The following is a 23,227-nucleotide window of genomic DNA, read 5'->3' as shown; positions in this document are numbered from 1 at the left end:
TTTCCTATAGTGGCTACAAGAATTCACACTCCCAACAACAATGTACAAAGGTACCCTTTTCCCCACATCTCTCCAACATTTGTTATTTCTCATCTTTTCAATAGTAGCCATTCTGACAGGTACGGTTGCTATCGCCTTGTGATTTGGATTTGCGTTTTCCTGATAATAAGTGGTACAGAACATATTGCATGTGCCTGTGGGCCATCTGTATATTGTCTTTGGAAAAATGTGTGTTCAGATCCTCTGCCCATTTTTAAAAATCAGTTTGGTTGGGATTTTGTTGTTGATTTGTATGAGTTCTTTATATATTTTGAATATTAGCCCATTATTAGATATATGATTTGCAGATATCTTCTCGTGTTTAGTCAGTTGCTTTTTCACTTTGATGATGGTTTGATGACGTGCAGAAACTTTTTAGTTTGATGTAGTTCCATTTATTTATTAAAACCCAGTGATTAAACTTGTCTGTAGCCCCAATATTTTTCAGACTTTATATCAGTCATTTCATAAAAAGAGCTCTGAAGGAAAACATTTTCCATCCAGTAATATAAAAATTAGCAAAAATCTTGAAATCATAGCTTTTCTTTGTTTGAATTTTCTTATTCTCTGTTTTGGGGGCTTCCTGGGTGGCTCAGTGGTAAAGAATCTGCCTGCCAATGCAGGAAACACGAGTTTGATTCCCTGGGTTGGGAAGATCCCCTGGAGAAGGAAATAGCAACCCACTGCAGTATTCTTGCCTGGAAAATCCCGTGAACAGAGAAGTCTAGCAGGCTACAGTCTGTGGGGTCATGAAAGAGTTGGACATGACTTAAGACAGTAAACAGCAACAACATTCTCTGTTTTAAAGAGGTAGGAAATCAGTGTTCCTCTGAGCCAACTTTTTAACTCCTCTTATGGAGGAGTTGGGGATGCTCCATTAGACATCTCTAAATTCAGGTAATTGTGAATCTCATGCAAGATTGTCTCTTGCCCTGTGGTGCCTTAATGCAAGCAAGGGGAAAAGAATTTGTCTTGGGAATGTCAATAATACCTCTTTAACAGAGAACTGCTATTATTTATTCAGTCAACAAATATGAATTCCTACCTGACCACCTTACCTGCCTCCTGAGAAACCTGTATGCAGGACAAGAAGCACCCTTTAGTACTGGACATGGAACAATGGACTAGTTCAGAATTGGGAAAGTTAACTTCTGTTCGGTGTACATCATGTGAAATGCCAGACTGGATGAATCATAAGGTGGAATCAGAATTGCTGGGAGAAATAACAACCTCAGATATACAGATGATACCACTTTAATGGCAGAAAGCGAAGAAGAACTAAAGAGCCTCTTGATGAAGTTGAAAGAGGAGTTAAAAAGTTGGCTCAAAACTCAGCATTCAAAAAACTAAGGTGATGGCATCTGGTCCCATCACTTCATGACATATAGATGGGGGAAAAGTGGACACAGCAACAGACTTTATTTTGGGGGGCTCCAAGATGGTGCCTGCAGCCATGAAATTAAAAGACGCTTGCTCCTTGCAAGAAAAGCTACGACAAACCTAGTCAGCGTATTAAAAAGCAGAGGCATCGCTTTACTGACAAAGGTCTGTCTAGTCAAGGCTATGGTTTTTCCAGTGGTCATGTATAGATGTGAGAGTTGGACTATGAAGAAAGCTGAGCGCCAAAGAATTGATGCTTTTGAACTGTGGTGTTGGAGAAGACTCTTGAGAATCCCTTGGACTGCAAGGAGATCCAACCAGTCCATCCTAAAGGAGATCAGTCCTGAGTGTTTATTAGAAGGGCTGATGCTGAAGCTGAATTATAAATACTTTGGCCACCTGCTGCAAAGAGCCAGTTCATTCGAAAAGCCCCTGATGCTGGGAAAGATTGAGGGCAAGATGAGATGGGGATGACAGAGGATAAGGTGATTGGATGGCATCACTGACTCAATGGACATGAGTTTGAGTAAACTCCCAGAGGTAGTGCAGGACAGGGAAGCCTGGCATGCTGCAGTTCATGGGGTTACAGAGAGTCGGACACGACTTGGAGACTGAACAACCACCACCTTGTGTAAGGAACTTTGCTTGGCACTATGGAATATGCCTTAAGGAATACTTTAAGTAAAAGAACAACCAGTCAAATCAGTTATTTAGAGAGGCCATCATTCAGGCATTATTGTATTTAATACGAATTGGAGGCAGTAAGTTGAGCCTCTTTCATAGTTAAATCAGTTCAGCAATAAGGGCCTAATTAAGACATAGACATCAGAAATGGACTAGAAAGGAAAGAACAAATCTGAGACAGTATCCTAAACTTACTTCCTTTTTTCTAATTTGGTATTAATTGTCCTTTAAATCTGGCAGCTGGTGTTTCTGTCGGTCTCTCCCCCTCCCTCACTTCCTCCCTGGTCCCCTACTTCTTCTCCCCACTCTAGCACACCCGAAGGTTACTGCACTCCTCCATCAATAAAGGTAGGAGAGGGGCTATATATCACAGTCAGTAGACACACGGTGTATATCTGTGTCCACTTTTTTAAAGGACTGAGTACCTCCTAAGGAGGTGTGTGCTTTCTCTCACCTCTTTTTGTGAATTATTACTTTAAATCAAAACTTTAGCTGCTTGAACAGAGTAACAATTCCTGCTGTGCAAGTAGCTGACTTTTTAAAAAAAAGCATATTAAATGTGTTAATGTTACCCATGGAAGAAATGTTTTAATGTTTTCGGTTTGTTTGATACAGTTGTGAAGGAAAAGTTTATCTACATCTTTGGTTTTTTTGGTTTAGAGGAAATCTTTCAGAAAGTGGTCTTCCCTTTTGCATGAATGAAAATTAAAGCTGAATTCATGTATATATGAAATAAAATTTTAATTTTAATGTACAGGTTCCTCAAACTCTGTAATTCTTAAAAAGAATTCTTCTATGAAAGCAGAATTAATCACAAACATTTTGGAGAGATGCACATAAAACAGACTGGTTATATAAAATCAAAAGACCCATAAAAAATGAAGAGAGACCACCACATACCACACATACAATTATTAATACTTGAATATACATATTCATGATAAGGCTGAGGCAAAACCGAATTTAAATCCACCTGTAGTTACCATCATACGAGTTCCACACTTTGAGAAAATGGTTTACCTTGGGTAGGCTGCGAAGGAAGAGCAGCCGTTGTTCTAATAATGTTTTCTCGTTCATATGGTCTGTAAAGGGAAGGATAAAGAGAAGTTGGTTTGAGGAGTGGGTAATAAAAGAGATTTACAGAGTATATTTATGATGGTGCAATAGTTTTGAGAAGATTATTAAAGGTCTCTTTTTCCTTGTTCCCAAGACCAGTGTGAGTGTTTATATTGTACCGTTCTTCCAAAAAAGATTTGAATCAATCACCCAGAGAGATTGGTTGGTTTTGTCTCAGTGCGACCTTTTATTTCTGTCAGGAATTAGATTAGATGGTTCCTTCGACTTTGTGTTCATTCACTTTCAGTAACGTCTGTTTATAAAGTGGCCTTTCTTTGACTCTCCCCTCCCTTCCTATCTGCCTTAGAACCTCACTGCTTGCTTTTGACTCCTGCCACCTTCCGGTCTCATCTGAAGTCACTCAGTCATGTCCAGTTCTGTGACTCTATGGCCTGTAGGCTCCTCTGTCCATGGGATTTTCCAGGCAAGAATACTGGAATGGGTGCCATTCCCTTCTCCAGGGGATCTTCCCAACCCAGGGATCAAACCCAGGTCTCTTGCATTGCAGGCAGATTCTTTACCATTCTGCACCACTGACTGCCTTCTGTGGGATCCTTTAAAACATGTTTTATTTGCTTTCTGATGTTCCAGGTATCTTCAAACTGTATGTCCAAATGTTGATTTTTGTGGACTTTGTAAGCCAAGTAAATTTGTAAAAATTCTTTGTAAGCTTAGGTTTCCAGGTAGAACTTATAAAACAGTAGAATAATTCAATAAAAATTATGTTCCTCGGAATTCCTGGTGGTTCAGTGGTTAGGACTCATGCTTTGGTTCCATCCCCACGACTGAAGCGACTTAGCAGCAGCAGCAGCAGTCTTACACTTTATAGTTGAATATGCTAGTACCTGAAAAGTGTTACTTGCTTAAGATCACATAGTCGATTAACAATAGAAACAAGCCCAAGTCTAGAATTGGCTGGTAGCCCAGTTTCTTATATAGATTACTCACTTCATACTGAATTTTGTGGCTTGGTTTGTCCTAACCATGAAATAGGAGGAACTTAGGCCAGTGTTTGAAGGCTATGTGAGCTGATATGAACAATTTGTGCCTAAGACATTTGCCATTGCAGTCTTTGGGCCACAATTACACAGTTCTTCACTTATCATCCATCTGTCTCCTGACTGTGCAGGAAGCCCTTTTTTTGCTAAATTTGAATAGAGGTATCGTTTAGACCTAATATTTTCAGTTTTTGCAGTGAGAAGTAATGGCAGTCTGCTCTTCTGTTTCAGCTCAGACAGCTATACCTGCACCAAAGATGTGGAAGAAACCAAAAGACCGGACCCGAGCCACTGAAGAGTTGTTAGAGGCAGAATCAGAGGTAAGGGACAGCCGTAAATATCTGCTGCTCATCTTCAGAACAGTGGTGCTGTTTTCTCAGAAAAGTGTGTGTTTATAACTTTTTCTTGAGATTCTGTTTTCCAAGCAAATATATCAAGCTCAGAGTCTGATTTTTTTTTTAATCCATTTGAAGAATTTTTTATAGGTCGTTTTTTATAAGTTGTTGAATTTTTTTATAGGTAGCTTTTTCAATTTCATTGAATTCTTGTTTCTTTTTAAAAATTCTTCTTCTCAAATGGCAAAAATAAGTATTGTTAAATTTTCCCTTATATTACCACATGTAAGGACTAATCTCTCTTTTTTTTTTTTTTTAAGTGGGTTTTTTTTTTTTTTCAAATGCCTATTAGCTGTCCTGGTGAAAATCATCGAGTATGTTTTAAGGAAACTGAGTTTGAATCTGTTGTCCTTTACCTGCATCCCAGTAACGTGACTTCTCACATATGGCTTGCACTAAGGCATGGATTTTGCTGGAGGACACTGCTCACCAGGTCCAGGACAAGCTTTGAGGAAGAGTCAAGGGCAGGCTTCGTCCGAAGCCGTGCTCTACCAGTTTCATGGTCTCTAGTCTCAATATGCCTATTGTTACATACTGCAGCTTTTAAAAAAGAGTAATATAAACAATTTCCGTGTTTCTTTTTCTTTCCTTTTTTTGAGTTCTTATATCTACTTTATTAAAATAATTTTCACTGAATGTTTAAGATGATAACATTAAAATGTAGAAATCATTCTTAAATAACTTTAAATGCATTTGTTTCATAAAACTTTTCTATCTAGTTATAATTCTTACCTCTTCAGGCTGCTCACAGTGCCCCTTTGTTACTTCTCCCTGTCCTGTCATTGCTCTCACATGACACTCTGTTGATGTCACAGTTGTCCCATAGCAACCTCTAAAATGTTTCCCGGGTATGATTTCATGGTGGTTATCAGGGGGTATAAGAATTGGCAATAAGTTATAGAGGTGCAAATAGTTATACTACACTCCTTTTGTAGCTGAACAAGAAAATGTTGCTCCTACAAAGAATAAAATACCTTCCAGAGGCAGGGGAATCGCATACATTCCTGGTATGGCTGTAAGAGCTTCACAGATGGGTTTATCTTTCAAGTCAGCTGTAATTTATTCACTTTCTTTTATTATACTTGATGTTCCTTTATCCTGTGGCATTTTTAAAAGCATTATTGAATATTAAATGGATAGGTCACCATTCCTTTGCTTCCAGATTTTCATCCTCGTCTTTAGGTCAGGGGTTGGCGAACTTTCCATGTGTAACAGTCCAGATAGTAACTAGTTCAGGCTTTGCAGACTTAGGGTCCGTGTGGCAGTTTCTCAGCTCTACCGCTGTAGCCCCAAAGCAACCATGGACAATGTGTAAAATGTATGAGTGGCTATATTTCAGTGAAAGTTTGTTGGTGAACATTGAAATATGAATTTTATGTAATACTCACATTTCTTAAAAATATTCTTCCTTGAAATATTTTTCCCACGTTACAAGTGTACACAAACACATCCTTACCTTGCACACAGTACAAAAGTGGGTAAGGGGCCCGCTATTGGCCCACAGTCCATAATGCTGAACCTGCTTTAGGTTATTGCTCTTCATGCACGAGAATTGTTCAGGCTCATTTTGAACCAGTCACTGTTTTCTTAACCTGAGATATTTGGTCATTTGCACGCATACTTTTTCCAGAAATCCTAGGCCCTTGTCTTTCTAAAGTTAAGTATTTACTAGAGCAGTTTAGGAAATATTGGTTGTCATTGTCTTAATTTTTCATTGATCATCATGCTATCTTTTTCTCAGGTTTTTCTCAGCCTTTAAAAGAATGTTTTTCAGGGATCAGCATATTTTAGGTTCTATATTGAGTTGTTACATCATTGCAAGTATTTAACCAAATTCTTTAAAGAGATAGCGTGAAGGATGATTCATCTTAAAATTGTTATTCAAGGCAACCAAAAATATATTTTAAACTTCTTGGATATTTCATCCATCATTACATATGTAATTGTCTTATTTTCTGGCACATGAAAAAATTCTTGCATTAAGCAGACAGTTTTGTTAACTAAATTCTTATTTAGTAAGTTCCTGTAAAAATGTTTGCTTTGAGAGTCTAGGCAATAAAGTGCTTTCTTTTTTCAATCTGGTTTTCTGGATAAACAATTCAAGAATGGTTAGATAATTATAAACTAGTTGAATAGAAATCCATCCTGCCAAAGGAAAAGTAATCATCAAGTATTTAATGGAACTATTTTTTTTATGGATTCCCTTGAGAAATATCCCATCTAACAGTGTGCCTCAGACACCTCATTAATTCTTTGTGTTCTGAAATATGGTTTGTCATTCATGGGCCAAGTTTCTTTATACTTTTTTTTTCCAGTTAGAAATGGACTTTCTCAGCAGTGCATCCTTTGTTTATATCCGACAGATCGTCTGTTGTTGAGTTTAGATACAGAGATGACTCAATAAACTTTTCTCTCTAAAATAGCATTTTTTCACCTTTCCAGGACCTGAAATAAGATTTCTGTATGATGTATAATGTGGCTATACTACTCTGTAATAAGTTTAAGAACTATTTGCAGACTCACATGCCAATTTATTAAAGATCTTGATGAAAGAAAGTGTAAGTGCAAGTCGCTCAGTCGTGTCTGACTCTTTGCAACCCCAAAGACCATACAGCCCATGGAATTAATTCTCCAGGCCAGAATACTGGAGTGGGTAGCCTTTCCCTTCTTCAGGGGCTCTTCCCAACCCAGGGATCGAACCCAGGTCTCCTGAATTGCAGGCAGATTCTTTACCAGCTGAGCCACAAGGGTATCCCAAGAATACTGGAGTGGGTAGCCTGTGCCTTCTCCAGGAATCGAGCTGGGGTCTTCTGCATTGCAGGAAGATTCTTTACTAACTGAGCTATCAGGGAAGCCCAAGATCTTGATGACCTATACTTAATCATACAGTGGTATTACAGGGAAGTTTTGAATTTTGATTATAGTTGAGTATAGAATAAGAAAAAATGAGGCTGCTAATGTATGATTCAAACTTGGTAGATCAGTTTTTTCTTAAAACATAAAAGATGCCTCAATTTCTGCCATGTTTTTTAAAAATATTGATAAATCATTTTCAACATTTATTTTTGTTGGAGTTTTTTATGCCTGTCTTCTGATGATTTCCGTGCTCGTCTTGTTGGAGGACGAGGAAGCGTGTGTGGGTGTGTTTGCATGAACGTTTTATTTCCATTTTAGAAAACACGGCCTTAAAACCATCTGTTTCTGTTCATAACGTTTTAAAATCTAGCATCTTTTCCGCATGATCTGATTGTTTTGTTGTTCAGTTGCTGGGTGGTGTCCAGCTCTTTGCGACCCCATGGACTGCAGCACTCCTGGCTTCCCTGTCCTTCGCTATCTCCCGGGAATTTGCTCAAAATCATGTCCATTGAGTCAGTGATGCCATCCCACCATCTCATTCTCTGTCACTCCCTTCTCCTCTTGTCCTCAATCTGATGTTAGTAGAAAATTTATTAGTATTGTATCTTTTATAATATTTCACTTAATAACAAAGTAGGGTTTGCAACTATTTATAATTTTTTTTCATAAATCAGTTGGGGTAACTACTTCCTGGTGTATATGACATTTTTTAATACCATCCTCTGTTCAGCCAATTCAATAGAGCCTCTAATTTGGCTCTCCTAATGTGAATTTATCAACTGGAATTTGTGCTAAGTTCCTATTTCCTCTGAGTGCTTCTTTCAAAAGATTATTTCCAGAGTGTTTCCTTTAATGAGAAAGACTTTAAAGTTCATTACGAACTTTGCCTCCAGGAGTTTTGATGGTTGGTGTGCCCTCAAGAAATACTTTGTTGTTGTTGCTGTATCTGAAACTGAGATGGTCAGAAATAATCTGGCGAATAAGTTTAATTCTATTTTGCCTTTTAAAAATAGGATGCACTGGAACCCAGATTTCTCCCTGGGAGAATATGTGCCAGTATGATTTGAATAAGGTCATAACCTCAGAGAATTCTAAGAACCAATACACAAAATAGATTTTGACCAACAAGTGACCTCCTTGTTAAAGGAGCGATGGTCAGCTTTGTTGGAGTTAGACACTTAAACTGTTCATTGAACTCTTTTTCCACAGCCAGAGGACAACACAAAACATACCCTCTAGTGTTTCTTTTTATATTTGCTGAGCATTAGTGGCAAGGGTAGGAGAGCTTGATTTAGATTCTGACTCTTTCATGTCCATCAAGTTCCAGGGATTAACAGTTCTTTCCTTTTTAAACTTTAGTATATTTAGATTTCATTAGTCATGTTAAAGCATTTCAATCGCCGTTGGAATTGTCTCATTTATCCCAGGAGATGAAATGAGGAAAGCGTTTTAAATAAACTTACCATTCTAGTACCATAAGCTGAACACAGACATCCTTATCTTGAGTGATATGTTTTCTTATGCTTTTCTGAGGGGATAAGTATGGGTCTTCATGTGTATTTACACACAGTGAAAAGAATATAACCTCTGTGTTCACTTATGCTTTAGCCTAAAGCTGAAGAGGAGCTTTCAGGTGACAAAATACTTGAATCTGAACAGGATAAAATGAGCCAAGGGTTTCATCCTGAAAGAGACCCCTCTGACCTAAAAAACGTGAAAACTGTGGAAGAAAATGGAGAAGAAGCTGAGCCTGTACGTAATGGTGCTGAGAGTGTTTCTGAGGGTGAAGGAATAGATGCTAATTCAGGCTCCACTGATAGTTCTGGTGAAGGGGTCACATTCCCATTTAAATCAGGTAAGTTTATCCCTGTCTTCCTGTGTCTGTTTTTTGTTCTCCTCTTCACTCTACTGCAACTTAGAGAAATGTTGCCTCCTCCTAAAGAAATATTGGATGGAAGGACGAAGCTTATCACAGTGTAATATTTACAGAATAAATCAGCAGGCATACTTGACTGACTAGCAAATCCAGAGAGTCCTTTGTTGGCGGAAGTGATACCTGATGCTGGCTGGTACTCTGCTTTCACTGGCATTGGAAGAGCTGCTGCCAGAGGAAATTAGTCAGTGCTAGGCTGGTAAAATTTGACAAGAGGAATTTAATTTATTCATTTTAATTGAGAGAGATGTTTCAGATATGGTGACCATGTTCCTTGAGATAGTATACTTGTTTCAGGAAGCTGGAACTAACTTTGTTGATGGAAATCACTCTGTAGAGCTGAACTCCGGTAGGAAGTCGGAATCAGTATACTAAGTTATTAAGCACCAGCGATGTGGAAGTGCCCTATAAGATATGTGATAAACTCTAGAGGGTCTTTCACCTTTACAAACCATCAAATGCACTAAACCTGTCCCTATGCTGTGTAAACCGTGGTTGACTTTCAGATTTAGGGATAGTTTTTCCGTGGACATGTGGAGAAAGGTGGGGTTAGGTGAAATGGTTTTCGTAGTCCGCCAAATCTAAAGAGACTTCTGCGTGAGGTAGGGTTTGAATGTAAAATACCAGGCCTCAAAAATAATCTTGACCAGTATTCTTCAAACTTCTGATTTTAACCCATTTAACAGGGTTAAAATTATTTGTGAAATTATTTTAGTGAGTTATAACCAACATTGTTAAAGAATAGAATAAAAATTGTCAGTGCATTACATGCAGTAAGGAATTTTTTTTTTTAACTTTATATATGTGTGTGTTTGTTCAGGGTCATGAAATCACTATATTTCTTACTGTGAGTTGTAGTCAGAAATTTTTGAAAGCCTTTGATTGATCCCATCTTCATATACTGATCATTAATATTTAGTGAAAACACTAGCAGTGAAGTACTTGGAATAGGCCTTATGAAATTGTAAGGTTATTCTATTGTGAATTTTGTTTTTAACCTTAGGGCTCAAAATACTGAAATTTCTCCTAAAGATCTAGGCTTGTATCACCAAGCACTTGGACTACCATCAGTCCTTCTTCAGGGATTGAATCACTGTTGTCATTTTTAGGACCGTGTAAATTATATGTTTAGCCTTCAGTTTGGCAAAGATAAAGTGCACAACTAGCGGCCCCGACTATCCTGACTGACTAACTGCTTTTTGCCTCTGTAATATACACCATCAGTAATCGGGGGTACAGGCAATTCAAAATTCAGATCCTAATAAACTGTGTATATTTTAATAAATATAATGTAGTAAAGTATCTGCAGAATTCTCACATAGCATCAGGCAGTCTATGACTTGTGTATTAAGAACCACTAAGATAAAACAGGATACAGTGTGCTGTCAGGAAGTGATCTGGGGCCTGGTTTTGATGAGTGTTTGGTTAATTAAAAGAAAAAACTGTGACTTGGTTTTAGTAACAATAAAAATTTCAAGAAATTTTCCAGCTTTATATTATGATAGGATTGTTAATGATAGCTGAAATAATAGTAATAGTAGCAAAAAAAGTACTGTGGTAAAAACTACTTTAATATTCATATGAAAAGTATTAGGACTTCCCTGGGGGCTCAGACGGTAAAGCGTCTGTCTTAGCTAAGAATATGTTCAGTGACAGGATTCTTTCCCCAGTTTAGTTGGCTCAACAAGCAGATTCATTATTTTGTTTTCTTCAGATTAAACTGTAATTAGGGGAAGAGGGAAATCTATAGTCGGCTTAGACTTCAGAATCTTTAATAAGTTACTTAGTTTTGTGTTTTATGTCCTGTTACCTTTTTTCGCTCTCCGTAGTAACATTCCAAAGTATCCTCCTTTTGCAGGAAACCAAAAGTACTATATATAAACTATGGAGCATAAGATAGTCTACAAGGATGTATTGAACAACATGGGAAACACAACCAGTATTTTGTAATAACTGTAAATGGAGTACAACTTTTAAAAACTATTTTTAAAAAAGACTTGGTGATTTATTTAATGCAGATTATTCATGTCCCAGACTTACACAAAGTCTGCTTATGTGCAAGTGAAATGTTCCTGTAGCACCTTACTTCACATTACTCTCCAGAGGTATCCAGAAGGGATAAAGAACAAATAACAGTTTAAATCTTCCCATGATGTTTTCTGACTGTAGTTCATTGTTTTCTTTGTGGTTTTGTTTGCATATGATGAGATGAAATATTGGAGTCAGCTTATGTTCTTGTTGGATATACATATAGTGACGTTATAGACTATTGTTTGCCTGCTCTCCTCTTTTTAGAATCCTGGAAGCCTCCTGATTCAGAAGGCAAGAAGCAGTATGACAGGGAGTTTTTGCTGGATTTCCAGTTCATGCCAGCATGTATTCAGAAACCAGAGGGCCTGCCTCCCATCAGTGATGTGGTTCTTGACAAGGTAAGCTGAGCATTCAGTGAAAGCTATGTCTTTTTGGTGAGAACTGGTTTTTAACTTATCAGGGCAAATATGTGAAAAGAAAGTGAAAGTCAGTCAGTCGTGTCTGGCTCTTTGTGACCCCATGGACTGTAGCCTGTCAGACTCCTCTGTCCATGGAATTCTCTAGGCCAGAATATTGTAGTGAGTAGCCATTCCCTTCTCCAGGGGATCTTCCCAACCCACAGATCGAACCTAGGTCTCCCGCCTTACAGGTGGACCCTTTACTGTCTGAGCCACCAGGGAAGCCTAAGAATACTGAAGTGGGTAGCCTGTCCCTTCTCCAGCAGATCTTCCCAGCCCAGCAATCGAACAGGGATCTCCTGCATTGCAGGTGGATTCTTTACCAGCTGAGCTTCCAGGGAAGCCCCCATAATATGTCAAATATGAGCACTTTCTAGGCATTGTTAAAGTGACATTTGAATTAAGTGTTTCATTAAGCATTATTGGGTCTTAGGTTTACTGTAGCTCATAGTAATTATGGGATTTGGCTCATATTTGAGTGGTAAAGTTTTAAAATTTATTGTTGGCTTATTACAGCGATTTCCTAGTGATAAGGTGAAAATTGTGTGTCTTTTGGGCTAATACGCTTAAGGAGATGTAGACCTGTTTATGCACTGTGATAAAATCTCAATAGGGAATTAGAGTAGCATTGAGGATAGGTCAGAAACCTAAGTAAGTATTTGACAGATCAAACTTAAGTGGGAGGAAACGTAATTCAAATAGTGTATAACTCAGAATTTCTCCAGTAGATACTTACAGGAGGATGAGTCTTTAATCCTGTGCAAATAGATAGATACCCTTTTTCTTTACATCTGATCTTATTCGTACATACAGAAAATCAGTACAATCAGTGTTTATTTCATCTGTTCATCAATTTAAAGATGTAAAGTCAGGTGTATATTTGCCAGAATAATTTTACATACATTAGTGATGAACCAGTTCTGGTGACTGAGCTGACATTTTATAGAGGAACTGTTAATCCTAGTGTAGTTGGTAACTTTCTTGCAGAGTGAGATCCAGTTCTTACTGAGAATCCCTGTAGCTGCTCATCCAGACCTTATTTGTAGCATTTATTCTCTTAGAGCAACAGATCTTCTTCCTTCTCTTGCTAAGTCTTCTTTCTTAGGTGCTTATGGGAAGACAATTGAATGAGTGGTGGTACTAATTTAAGACTACTTCAGTATTCAGAGGACAAGCTTTGTTATGCCCACTGAATGAGACTGTCCTCTTAGAAAATGTTTTTTCCTGTCTGCCTGCCTTATCTGTATGACTTTGGCCGATTATAAGTTGATTTCTCACTAAGCTACTTAGCTTTGCTGAGTCTGTAGTCACGTTACATGCTTATACAAAGCCAGATATCTCCGATTAACAAAGCAGACAAAATGAGATTTTTAAATGGATCATCATAGAGAATTCACTGGCAGTCCAGTGGTTAGGACTTGGCACTTTAATTTTGGGGGTCCAGGTTCAATCCCTGGTTGGGGAACTAAGATCCCACAAGCCCTGTGGCACAACCAAAAAATAAAGTCATCCTACATGAAACTTGTCTCCTTTTGAGATTTGTTGTCCATTCAAAATACATTCTTTACTAACCATAAGTTGGTAGCATCAAAACCAAAACAAGCTATATCAGATTATAGGCAGGTGCTTTAATGATCCTGGAAAATGATTCCAAAATTTGGCTGTAGTTCATAAGTTCTCAATATAGCTTGTCTTGTGCCATTCTGTTGGCCCTTAAGTGTCAAGTGAGCTGGGAATTTTAGACCTAATCATTGCAAGGCAACCAGAAAACCACTGTTGACCTAAGGGCTCTACAGCTAGCCCAGGAGACTCTATCATGATTCAGATTGGACTCCCACTGGCTCAGAAAGCCAGCTCTTGTCAGCTGACATAACTTTTAGTCTGAGTTTTTGTCTTTGTGGCACTGAATGCTCTGAAACTTGTATTAAGCTTTTCTTTGCTTCTTTATGCAGATCAATCAACCAAAATTGCCAATGCGAACTCTGGATCCTCGGATTTTGCCTCGGGGACCAGACTTTACTCCAGCCTTTGCAGATTTTGGAAGGCAAGCCCCTGGTGGAAGAGGTGTACCTGTAAGTGCAAGTTCCCTACAACCCAATTAGTTAGAAACTCAATAGACTTCATGACATCTTGTCTAATGGCAGGAGAGCGACTTTTATTCTTTGATTCTTCTAACCAAGAAGAGAAAGTAGAAGAGGCGAAGACTATCCTTTCCATACTAATATTCAAACAAATAAAGAATACACTTGAGTTTCAAGTTTTTACTTGAAAGAAGTTGGTCTGCATTAATTTGGTCTTGAATTTTTTTTTTTCCACATTTTTTCAGTTGAAAAGACCTGCACGTGGGTTAAAAAACGGAACCAACCTTATATAGGATCCCTGTTTTGTCGTGAGGTGTCCCGATGCACTAGAGATGTCCAGTGATATGCAGCTAATGGTCATCTCTTTGTCTTGTTTCTACAGATTTGCAAAGTGCAGAGCAGGCATGGATTGCCAGTTCTGGAACAGAGCAAAGCCCCAGCTTCCACTCCACTGGCAATGTCGCACCCACCCCTGAAGAGCCTGCCTCTAGGGGTGCACTGAATCCTTTAAAAAAAAAAAAGTAGTTTCTGGTGTAACATTTCCTGTTTTGCTCTTCTCACTTATTGTAAGTCGTGAAGCCAAAATATGAAAACATGATATATTCAAAAGAGTGTGGTGTTGGTAAGCTGCAGATTGCCTTTACACTCCCAGCGGCAGGCTCTTCAGCGGTGAAGTGGCATCGCCCATGGAGTTATGCTGGGCACTGCACTGAGCAGAATTTGACAGGCTCTGCCTACTCCATGCTTTGCAGACTTGTAGAAAGCGTTGGGGTGAAGTTGCCAGTGATGTGAATACCTCTTTTTCCCCAACTTGGAATGATACAGAGAGAACTTGATCTAAAGTTCTGAAGGAGCTCAGGGTTTGATATACGTTTGTGGATCACCCTGTTTATACTACTGTATGTTTGTAAAAATATATTTATAGAAGGTGGCACTTTTTATTTCCCCATCACCTTTTTATTTCGGGAATGGCAACTTCTGAAACTTGCTCTGAAATTAGACTACACCTTCTGACAACAAATCACACTTTGTAGATACTTGAATTATTTGCCTAACCAAACACTGATTGAAAACACTGGAATGTCTGCACCGTGTTGGAGGCTTTATGAAACCTAGAGAAAACTTTAATTTGAAGCATACTTTTTATTGAGCATCACCTTCTTAAAGACCCCTGTGTGTATAATATTCTATTCTTACTCGGGTTTGAAATTTAAATTCATCTAATTTCTCTAAATACCAAATTAAAATTTTTTTCTAAAGTTGGAATTTCCTCACCAGAAAGTCTTAGAAAGCAGCTTTCTAGAAACTATTTTATACCTGTTTTTCAGTATTTCCCTTTGTTGGTGGGTTAAATTTATATTTGTTGATCTTTGTTTTCATTTTGGTTTCAGTTTATATCTTTGTTTTGCCAAACATTTGAAATAGTGTTGATGCCATTTTGATCATTCTCTGGTTAATGTCTGTGGTTATCATGTTGCTCAGTTTTGTTCATGTCACTCACAGAAGAGATGAATTGTTGCATCTCCTCTTCCAGTGTATACTGTCAGTTTTCATTATCTGCTTGCTATTGTCTGATAATCAGGTGTAGCTTAAAGGAGGTATTATGAATTAAGCATAGCTATATCTCACTCAAAATACTGAAACTAGAGAATGGATTTTTAAAGGAACTGTCGCAGTGTATATTTGCCCAGTAATTTATTTTCCTACATATATCAGGTAAATGATTATTTAGTGCATAGTAATGTGACAGGAGATGAACCATTATCAATAATTTGTAGAGTCTCCAAAAATATTCACTTCAATTGTTTAACTCACTTTCTTTTCATAGCTCTGTCAATGTTCCACATGCTGTTTTTTAAGTGGAATTGTGATCAATCAGAGTAATATTGATACATTGTCTTAATATAAGAAATTATTCTTCCAGCAGTTCCCATAGGTAACAGATATTCTCCATTTAATTTGTCCAACTTACTTGGTATATTGCTGAAGATAAGGATGGGAATTTTAAAGAATATATAACATATAAAGGAACAATCAGGAATCCTGCTTGGGGAAAATAAAAGCAGCCCTACTCTTCATAGTTTTTGGCTCCATACAACTTCCAAATTGGCTTATAAATAATTACCATCCAAAATTGTTAAGATATGCTAGGTATGCTTCTTAGTCCAGCTTTAGTTGCTGTGACTCCTCGTATAAACTTTCCTGCAATAGACTTGTCATAACATATTTTTAATGTGTAGCGATCATATTAGTGTCATACGCAGTTATATATAATTTGTAGCCATAAAAGTTCATCTTTTGATGAAAGCACCCAGGCAGTATCATCTCTGTAGATTTTTAAGTCAAGTTACTTGGCTGTTGTGGTGTTGATTTTAATAGTAATCTGTTTGCAGACATCACAGAATGTGCCTCAAAAGAAATGTGTTGAGAAAGGGGCTGTAGACCTAGACTAGTAACTTGCCATTCGTGTTCATTTTAACTAAATTTGAGATTCACTGAACTGTGACGAAAATCCTTCATACAGAGAGGTTTCCTGAGCACATATCTTCCTTTTCTCAAAGGGACTGTTGGTTATATCTCTTAAAAAAAGAAAAAAATGCTACAGTGCATATTGGTCCTATTTTCTTTGGTTATACAAGTAAGCAGAGAAGTTTGAGGTTTTAGTCTCTGAGTGAGATAGGAGCAATATATATTCAATTCTACAACAGAGATCTATAGTTTCTTATGTAATACGTTTAAGAAATGTAGACCCTGCACTCATTATACCTTGAAGTTCATCTTCTCACCATCAGTCAGAATTGTTTGTCTTTCAAGCAAGGAAACCAGGCTTTATTTCTTTTTATATATTCCATAACTCTTAGTACAGCATCCTAGAATTTTATCTGTATTTAGTAAATAAAGTCATTCATTACCTATGGTACAGCTTTTGAATGATACTATAAATCTGACAATTTATATTAAGTTTTTCACACACAAAAAGGATACAGGGTGTTTAAAGGTTTTTATACCAACCTGCATGTCACTTTTTAAAAAATTTCTCTTTTTCCTTTGGTATTCATGATGATATTGTACAACCTGATATTGTACTTAGTTTTTAAAAAGGTATTTGGCATGCCTTACTATTATATATCCCATGATCCTAGTAATAACTTACGTAGGTACGATAAGCATTTAATCTGTGAGATGGTTTAAGTTCAGCAAAGTTGAGACGTGTTCATAGTAATTTTGCTCATAAGTGGCAGAATTGTATTCGAGAGACCACAGTTCTTTTGTCTTCTGATCTGCCTCTCTCCACTTCACCGTAGCCATTCCAGGCATTGATATTCCAGGGAATCATTCTGAGTATAAACAGAAGAATGGTAGAGATTAATTATAATCAAGCATATTAAGCCTTTATAAGAACAGTAATCTGTTGAGGACTCAGTATACTTGGGTAAATATTTGTGAGCAGTATCTTAGTTTTATCCAGAGATATTTAAATTTGTCTTGGGAGGATGCACATGGGTTGTAATTTCAAGTTTTTAATCCGGGACTTTAAAAAGTTTTTAACTTTTTTTTGACTTTTTTTTTTAACAGTTTTTTTTTAACTTTGAAACACTGTTGTTATCTACTTATTTAATATTTCTCACATCTCTTTGCTGCTTGTCTGAAATTCAGTTATATTTGTCTTGGGACAGATAAAGAGTTGTTTTGTAAATCATATTTACTTTTTAGAAATCTCAAACGTTCATTGGTATTTGTAATTTCTTTTTTGGAAATGAACATTTTCTGACTTAATGCAAACACAATTAAAATTATATCCACAAATTATACTATGGCTGTTACATGATTTTGGCATAATACCTTTTATAATACCCACCAATCATTGTTTTTAACAAGTTTCTATGTGCAGATGCATGGATTAAGTTGAATATCTGTGATCTGTTTATTTGAATTTTATCCAAACTTTAAAAAAAGATAGTAACAGACATTAATTACCAGTAGAATATATTTTGAATTATAAAAACCAAACAATACGTGGTTTGCTGCCTTTTCTTAACAGTTCTTCTGCCTGAACTAGCAAGGTTTCCGTGAGAAATAAACCTTACAGTAGTACTGTCTGGTTGGCAGCTCTTTCCAGTTGATGCTTTCCCAGTCTGATGATCTTCTTTAGTTCTGTCTTAGTTATACTATGTGTGGCACCTCGGGGTTTATTTGACTTCAGTTTTGTTTTGTTTTTCATTTGTTAGATTACAAAATAATCTCACATTATATCATTAGTACTGAGTCCTTAGCTAGACGTATTTGATTGGTGTGTATTGCCCAGAAGTTCTAAGTTTTGATCCTGAAACTTCCTTAATACTGCTGTTTCTAATTAGGGCACACGGTCAAGGAAGGGTAAGAGAATAATTTAATTCTGAGATGGGTGATGTGTAAAGGCTTTGAAGCTTATCAAAGTCCTCAGACCATGTCTCTCTCGAATGTGTCTTTCTGTGTGAAGTATGACATTTTATTTACTCTCTTTATTGGAGGATAATTGCTTTAGTCTCACTTAAAGGGCAGTATTGGAGCATTAAGTGAGATAGGATTTTGGTCTGTATGTCTTGTGTGAAGCATTTTTTTTTTCTCCTCCTTTTTCCCTCTTGAAATCTAATTGTAATATTTCTTCATCATTCAGAGAAGGACCTGTCAGAGAAAGTAAGGGCAGTCAGTATCCCAGATCTTGGATTGGTCATAAGCAATAGCTTTATCAGACATGTCTCATTTAGGACATCAGGGTCAGAAATTGTAGTCGTGGTGTACGCTACAGTGATGACATTCTAACACACCCACACTCTCTTTCACTCCAGATATTTAATCTTGAAAAAGTATTTCTAGGCATTTAGAGTGCATTTACTAGGAACATTTTATTACATAGAATACAACTTTTAACTTACATTGCTGTTAAAGTAACATTTCTGATTTGATGACCAGTGTGACATGCTAACATACATTGGTTTTAACAGAATTAGCATAGTGGGACTCTAGGAGGAACAAAGAGCTGACAAAGGCCTTTTTTCAGGGAGTGATTTAGTTGGGTTTCATTAATGACATAAGGAAGACTTATTTTAGTATTTCTGGCCCAGCAAACTTAGAGGGATCTATTAAGGTCTACAGTCAGTCTGGGTGTCTACGCTATAAATAATTTTCATGGTAAGGGTGTATTTGCATTGCACACTGAAAGTGTAGAGACACAGTTTTTGAAGCAGATTTGTAACTGTGGTGATCTCTGCCTCTGAATTTTTGTAATTGTTCAAGTGACTAGTCCAAAGTCACGTAACGAGTTCAAAAGAAAAAAAGAAGCAGCAGTTTCACTTAGGGTAGTCTTTTTTTGTTAGGTACAATAGCTTTATCAGACATGTCTCATTTAGGACATCAGGGTCAGAAATTGTAGTCGTGGTGTACGCTACAGTGATGACATTCTAACACACCCACACTCCCCACCAAAAAAAAAAGATCACGTCTCAGTTGAATGCCTGATACCCATCTTTGCATCTAGAAGTGTTTCCTGTGACCGTCAATCCTTACTCGAGCAGCACAGCAGAGACGGTAGATTGTGAGTACTCTGTGTGGATGTAATAAAGACTACTCTTGTCCTAGCTGTTGAATGTTGGACCACGGAGATCTCAACCCGGCCAGAGAAGAGAGCCCAGGAAGATCATCACGGTCTCCGTGAAAGAGGATGTGCACCTGAAGAAGGCGGAGAACGCCTGGAAGCCCAGCCAGAAGCGCGACAGCCACGCCGAGGACCCTGAGAACATCAAGACCCAGGTGAGCGCCCGCGCGCACGCTCCCGGCGGCGGGGAATCACGATGCTATTGTTTCGTCTCTTTGCCCTGGTAATATAAGGTTTTATGTGATTTTTTCCCTTACTACAGGCATTATTCTAAAAGCTATCATAAATGCCAACAACCTATTTTCTCTTGAAGTTGCATTCTGTGTGCTTTTCAAAACACACACTATATTTCGAGGGCTCACATGTCATAGAATTCTGTCATTCACGCTTAGATCAATATTTGCTTTTCTTAGAAGAAATATGTTTTTAGATTCTTATTCACTGTCCTGTTGTAGTCTAGTTAGTATCTTGCTTTTTGTTTCATTTCTAATAAGTTAGAATTTAGAAATACATCTTATTTACAGTCCTTGGTAATAAAATTGAATTCTCTGCATCTTTTTGAGCATATCCTCCCTCAGAACTCCTTAGGGTAAATTGAGTGAATTCCTTTAATCCACACAAATCTGGTTTTGGGTGTCAATTTGTATAAAGCCTCCGTCCATCCTTTGCTGCACACACAGTGCCAGTTCCTATCCCTGTGTCACCTCTCCTACACCCTTTAGATGCTCTTGATTCTAAGATAACTGATTTGACACTAATTAAGATGCTGGTAGCATGTGCCTTATGGAACACTGTGAAGTTTAAATGAAGCAATATAAAGCACTTGCACATGACGTGGTTCTAGGGGCCCAGTTACGTGCTTAGTGTGATAATGTCCCTGGGAAAGAGATGTGCCTTACAAATCCTGATGTTGGTTGAGCACCAGCACAGAATCTCATACATAGTAGTTACTTAATAAATACCTGTTAAACAATAAACTTAGCAGCAAAGCTATTCAAACTGTCAGGACCACGATGAACTGATGCATCACAAGCTGTTTGTCAGACCCAAAGCAGCTGCTTGCCTTCGTTCATCTTTCTCGCAGTTGCCCCGGTCATTTGTCCCAAGAACATGCTGCTCCAGAGTCACTGAAATCAAGTACCTAACCTTCCCTGAAGATTTCTCAGTGCTAAAAAAAAACCTTCTACATGCCTGCTTCCATTCCCTCTGAGAAGTGCTTAATGAGTAGGGACCTAAAAGTTTTAAATTTCCTGCTAGATATTTATCATTGAATATGAAGATGTCTTCTTTTGGTGTTTAAGGCAGTTTATTAGTGCCTTATTGCATTAGAGTCTTACAACACCTGTGAAGGCAGGAATTACATGTTTTCTCTTTTTTTCATATGAAGAAACTGAAGCTTTGAGACGTGCTTACTGAGTAGTCCATTTGTTGTATACTTGTACCTCTCTCTATTCTGTAACAGTTCTCCCCGTTTTTTAAAATATTTTTATTGAAGTATAGTTGATTTAGAAACTAAATCTAATTTCTAGTTCTAAATCAACTAAAGTTGAGTTAGTTTCTAGTGTACAGCAAAGTGATTAAGAGATACATATGTGGGTATGTTTATATATAGATATTTATTTTCATATTATTTTTCATTGTGTTTTATTACAGGATATTGACTATAGTTCCCTGTGCCATACAGTAGAACCTTGTTGTGTTTTATATATAGTATTGTGTATTTGCTATTCCAAAACTCTAATTTATCCCTTCCCCACCCCCTCTCCCCTTTTGTATCTAGATCTGTGAGTCTGTTTTCTGTTTTGTAAATAAGTCCATTTATATCATATTTTAGATTCCATATGTAAGTGATACCATAGGTATTTGTGTTTTTCTGTGTTACTTAGTACAGTAATCTCTAGGTCCATCTATATTGCTGCAAATGGCATTATTTCATCCTTTTTATGATTGACTAGTATTTCATTTTATTTGTGTATGTGTGTGCACATATATATTTATGTGATATATGTATGTATCACACCTTTATCCATTCATCTGTCTGTGACCTTGTAGACTGTCTCCATGTCTTGGCATTTGTAAATAATGCTGCTGTGAACATTGGAATTCAAATTATAGTTTTGTCTGGATATCTGCCCAGGAGTGGAATTGCTGTATCGTATGACAACTCTATTGTCAGTTTTTAAGGAACCTCTATAGTGTCTTCCATAGGAGCTGCACCAATTTATATTCCCACCAACAGGAGAGGAGGGTTCCCTTTTCTCCACACCCTTTCCAGCACTTGTTTTTTGGAGACTTTTTAATGATGGCTATTCTGACTAAGTTCTCCCCATTATTAATTGTTACTTCAGAAAGAGAATAATTACATTGACTTTGAGGTATCATTAATTAGTTCAGTTTTCTTTAGTGAATAGATAAAGCAAATCCATTGCAGGGTTGATAGACTTCTTATGCAGGGCCAGTGCCGCCTCCTTTTCCTGACACTTTTTCTTCTCAACACAGAGCACCTTTGCTTCATTCCCTCTCCTTGTTGTGTCTTCATTCCTCTCTGCACAGGTATATCCCATGTGGTTCCTATTACTCTTTTTCTGTCCTTTTGTCAACACCGTAGTTTTACTGTTGCCACCACGTCCAGAAAACGTTCACTCTGACCTTTGTTCCTACCCTCGGCATTTATAGCGACATTATGAATGATCCCTAGTGGAGACCGTCAGAATTAATCGTCTCCGTGAAACATTTCTAGGAAATCATTATTAATGACGTGTCTAGACTCCTTCCGCATCCGTACACTACAGTTGCGGTTCTGCTGCTCAGGCCACTATTTCATCTCTCTTCTCTTCTCCTCTAGAGACAGTAGTCCCCCTGCTGCTGCCTGGCTCGTCTCTCTGATGGGCTGATGTTCGCCTCCTCGCTCCAGCTTCTAGCTTGCCGTTGTGTCGCTTTCTTTCCCACCAGTGCACAGAGGTCCTCGGACCTTTCCTGGCTGTTCTCCAGTCCTGCAGTGGAAGAGCCGCAGTAACCATCCTTTCTAAAAGATCTCCCTTCCTGACAGATCTTCTGTCCCCCTGCCACCCTTTTCTCATGTGGCCAGCTTTTTTTTTTTTTTTTTTGCCCTTTACAATCTGGCCCCATTCTCATTTCCTTCTAAAGGTGTTTCCTCGCTAACCCATTACAGTCTGCACTTCTCGAAGGCTTCTAATCAACCTCGTGCTTGGCTCTGCCATTTCTCTCTTAACTTTCCTGTCTTTGAAGCTGAATATTGATGGTTTTGATTACTGTGCCTTATGCTTTATTTGTACCTAGATGAAATTACAAAACATCAAGTAGATATTCAGTCATAATGAATAACTGCCTTTTAGTCAGTGTTTTGTTTTTTGATACTGGAGATTTCCTTTTTCAATTCAGGTATAAATTGACATATTACTTTTTAGGTGTACAACATAATCATTCAGTATTTGTATGTATATTGCAAAATGATCACCACAGTTAGCCTACTTAATGTCCATCATCATGTAGAATTTTATTCTTGTAGTAAAAACTTTTCAAATGTGCAAAACAGTATTATTTTCCTTATATTTTAATTTTTATTGGTGTATTGGTGATGTGTACTTTGTGTTGGTTTCA

General features: G+C 37.6%; 1 protein-coding gene across 16 annotated transcripts in view; it reads left to right on the top strand.

Moving 5' to 3' along the window:
* Positions 1–23,227, top strand: part of EIF4G3 (eukaryotic translation initiation factor 4 gamma 3) — a 348,214-nt gene that overhangs the window by 259,114 nt on the left and 65,873 nt on the right. For 15 of the 16 annotated variants that reach the window (XM_040229503.1, XM_040229502.1, XM_040229501.1 and 12 more), the window contains 5 exons: positions 4,449–4,537; positions 9,077–9,323; positions 11,697–11,830; positions 13,843–13,962; positions 19,591–19,761. In XM_040229503.1, the coding sequence (XP_040085437.1) occupies positions 4,449–4,537; positions 9,077–9,323; positions 11,697–11,830; positions 13,843–13,962; positions 19,591–19,761 (761 nt within the window). Of the gene's footprint in view, positions 1–4,448; positions 4,538–9,076; positions 9,324–11,696; positions 11,831–13,842; positions 13,963–14,353; positions 14,465–19,590; positions 19,762–23,227 lie in introns of all 16 variants that reach the window. The other variant, XM_040229505.1, reaches the window with a different exon arrangement.

The sequence above is a fragment of the Oryx dammah genome, unplaced genomic scaffold (assembly GCF_014754425.2).
Source record: "Oryx dammah isolate SB20612 unplaced genomic scaffold, SCBI_Odam_1.1 HiC_scaffold_27, whole genome shotgun sequence".
NCBI classification, from domain to species: domain Eukaryota; kingdom Metazoa; phylum Chordata; class Mammalia; order Artiodactyla; family Bovidae; genus Oryx; species Oryx dammah.
The sequence above is the reverse complement of the archived record's forward strand: the minus strand, read 5'-3'. Positions and strand labels throughout refer to the sequence as shown.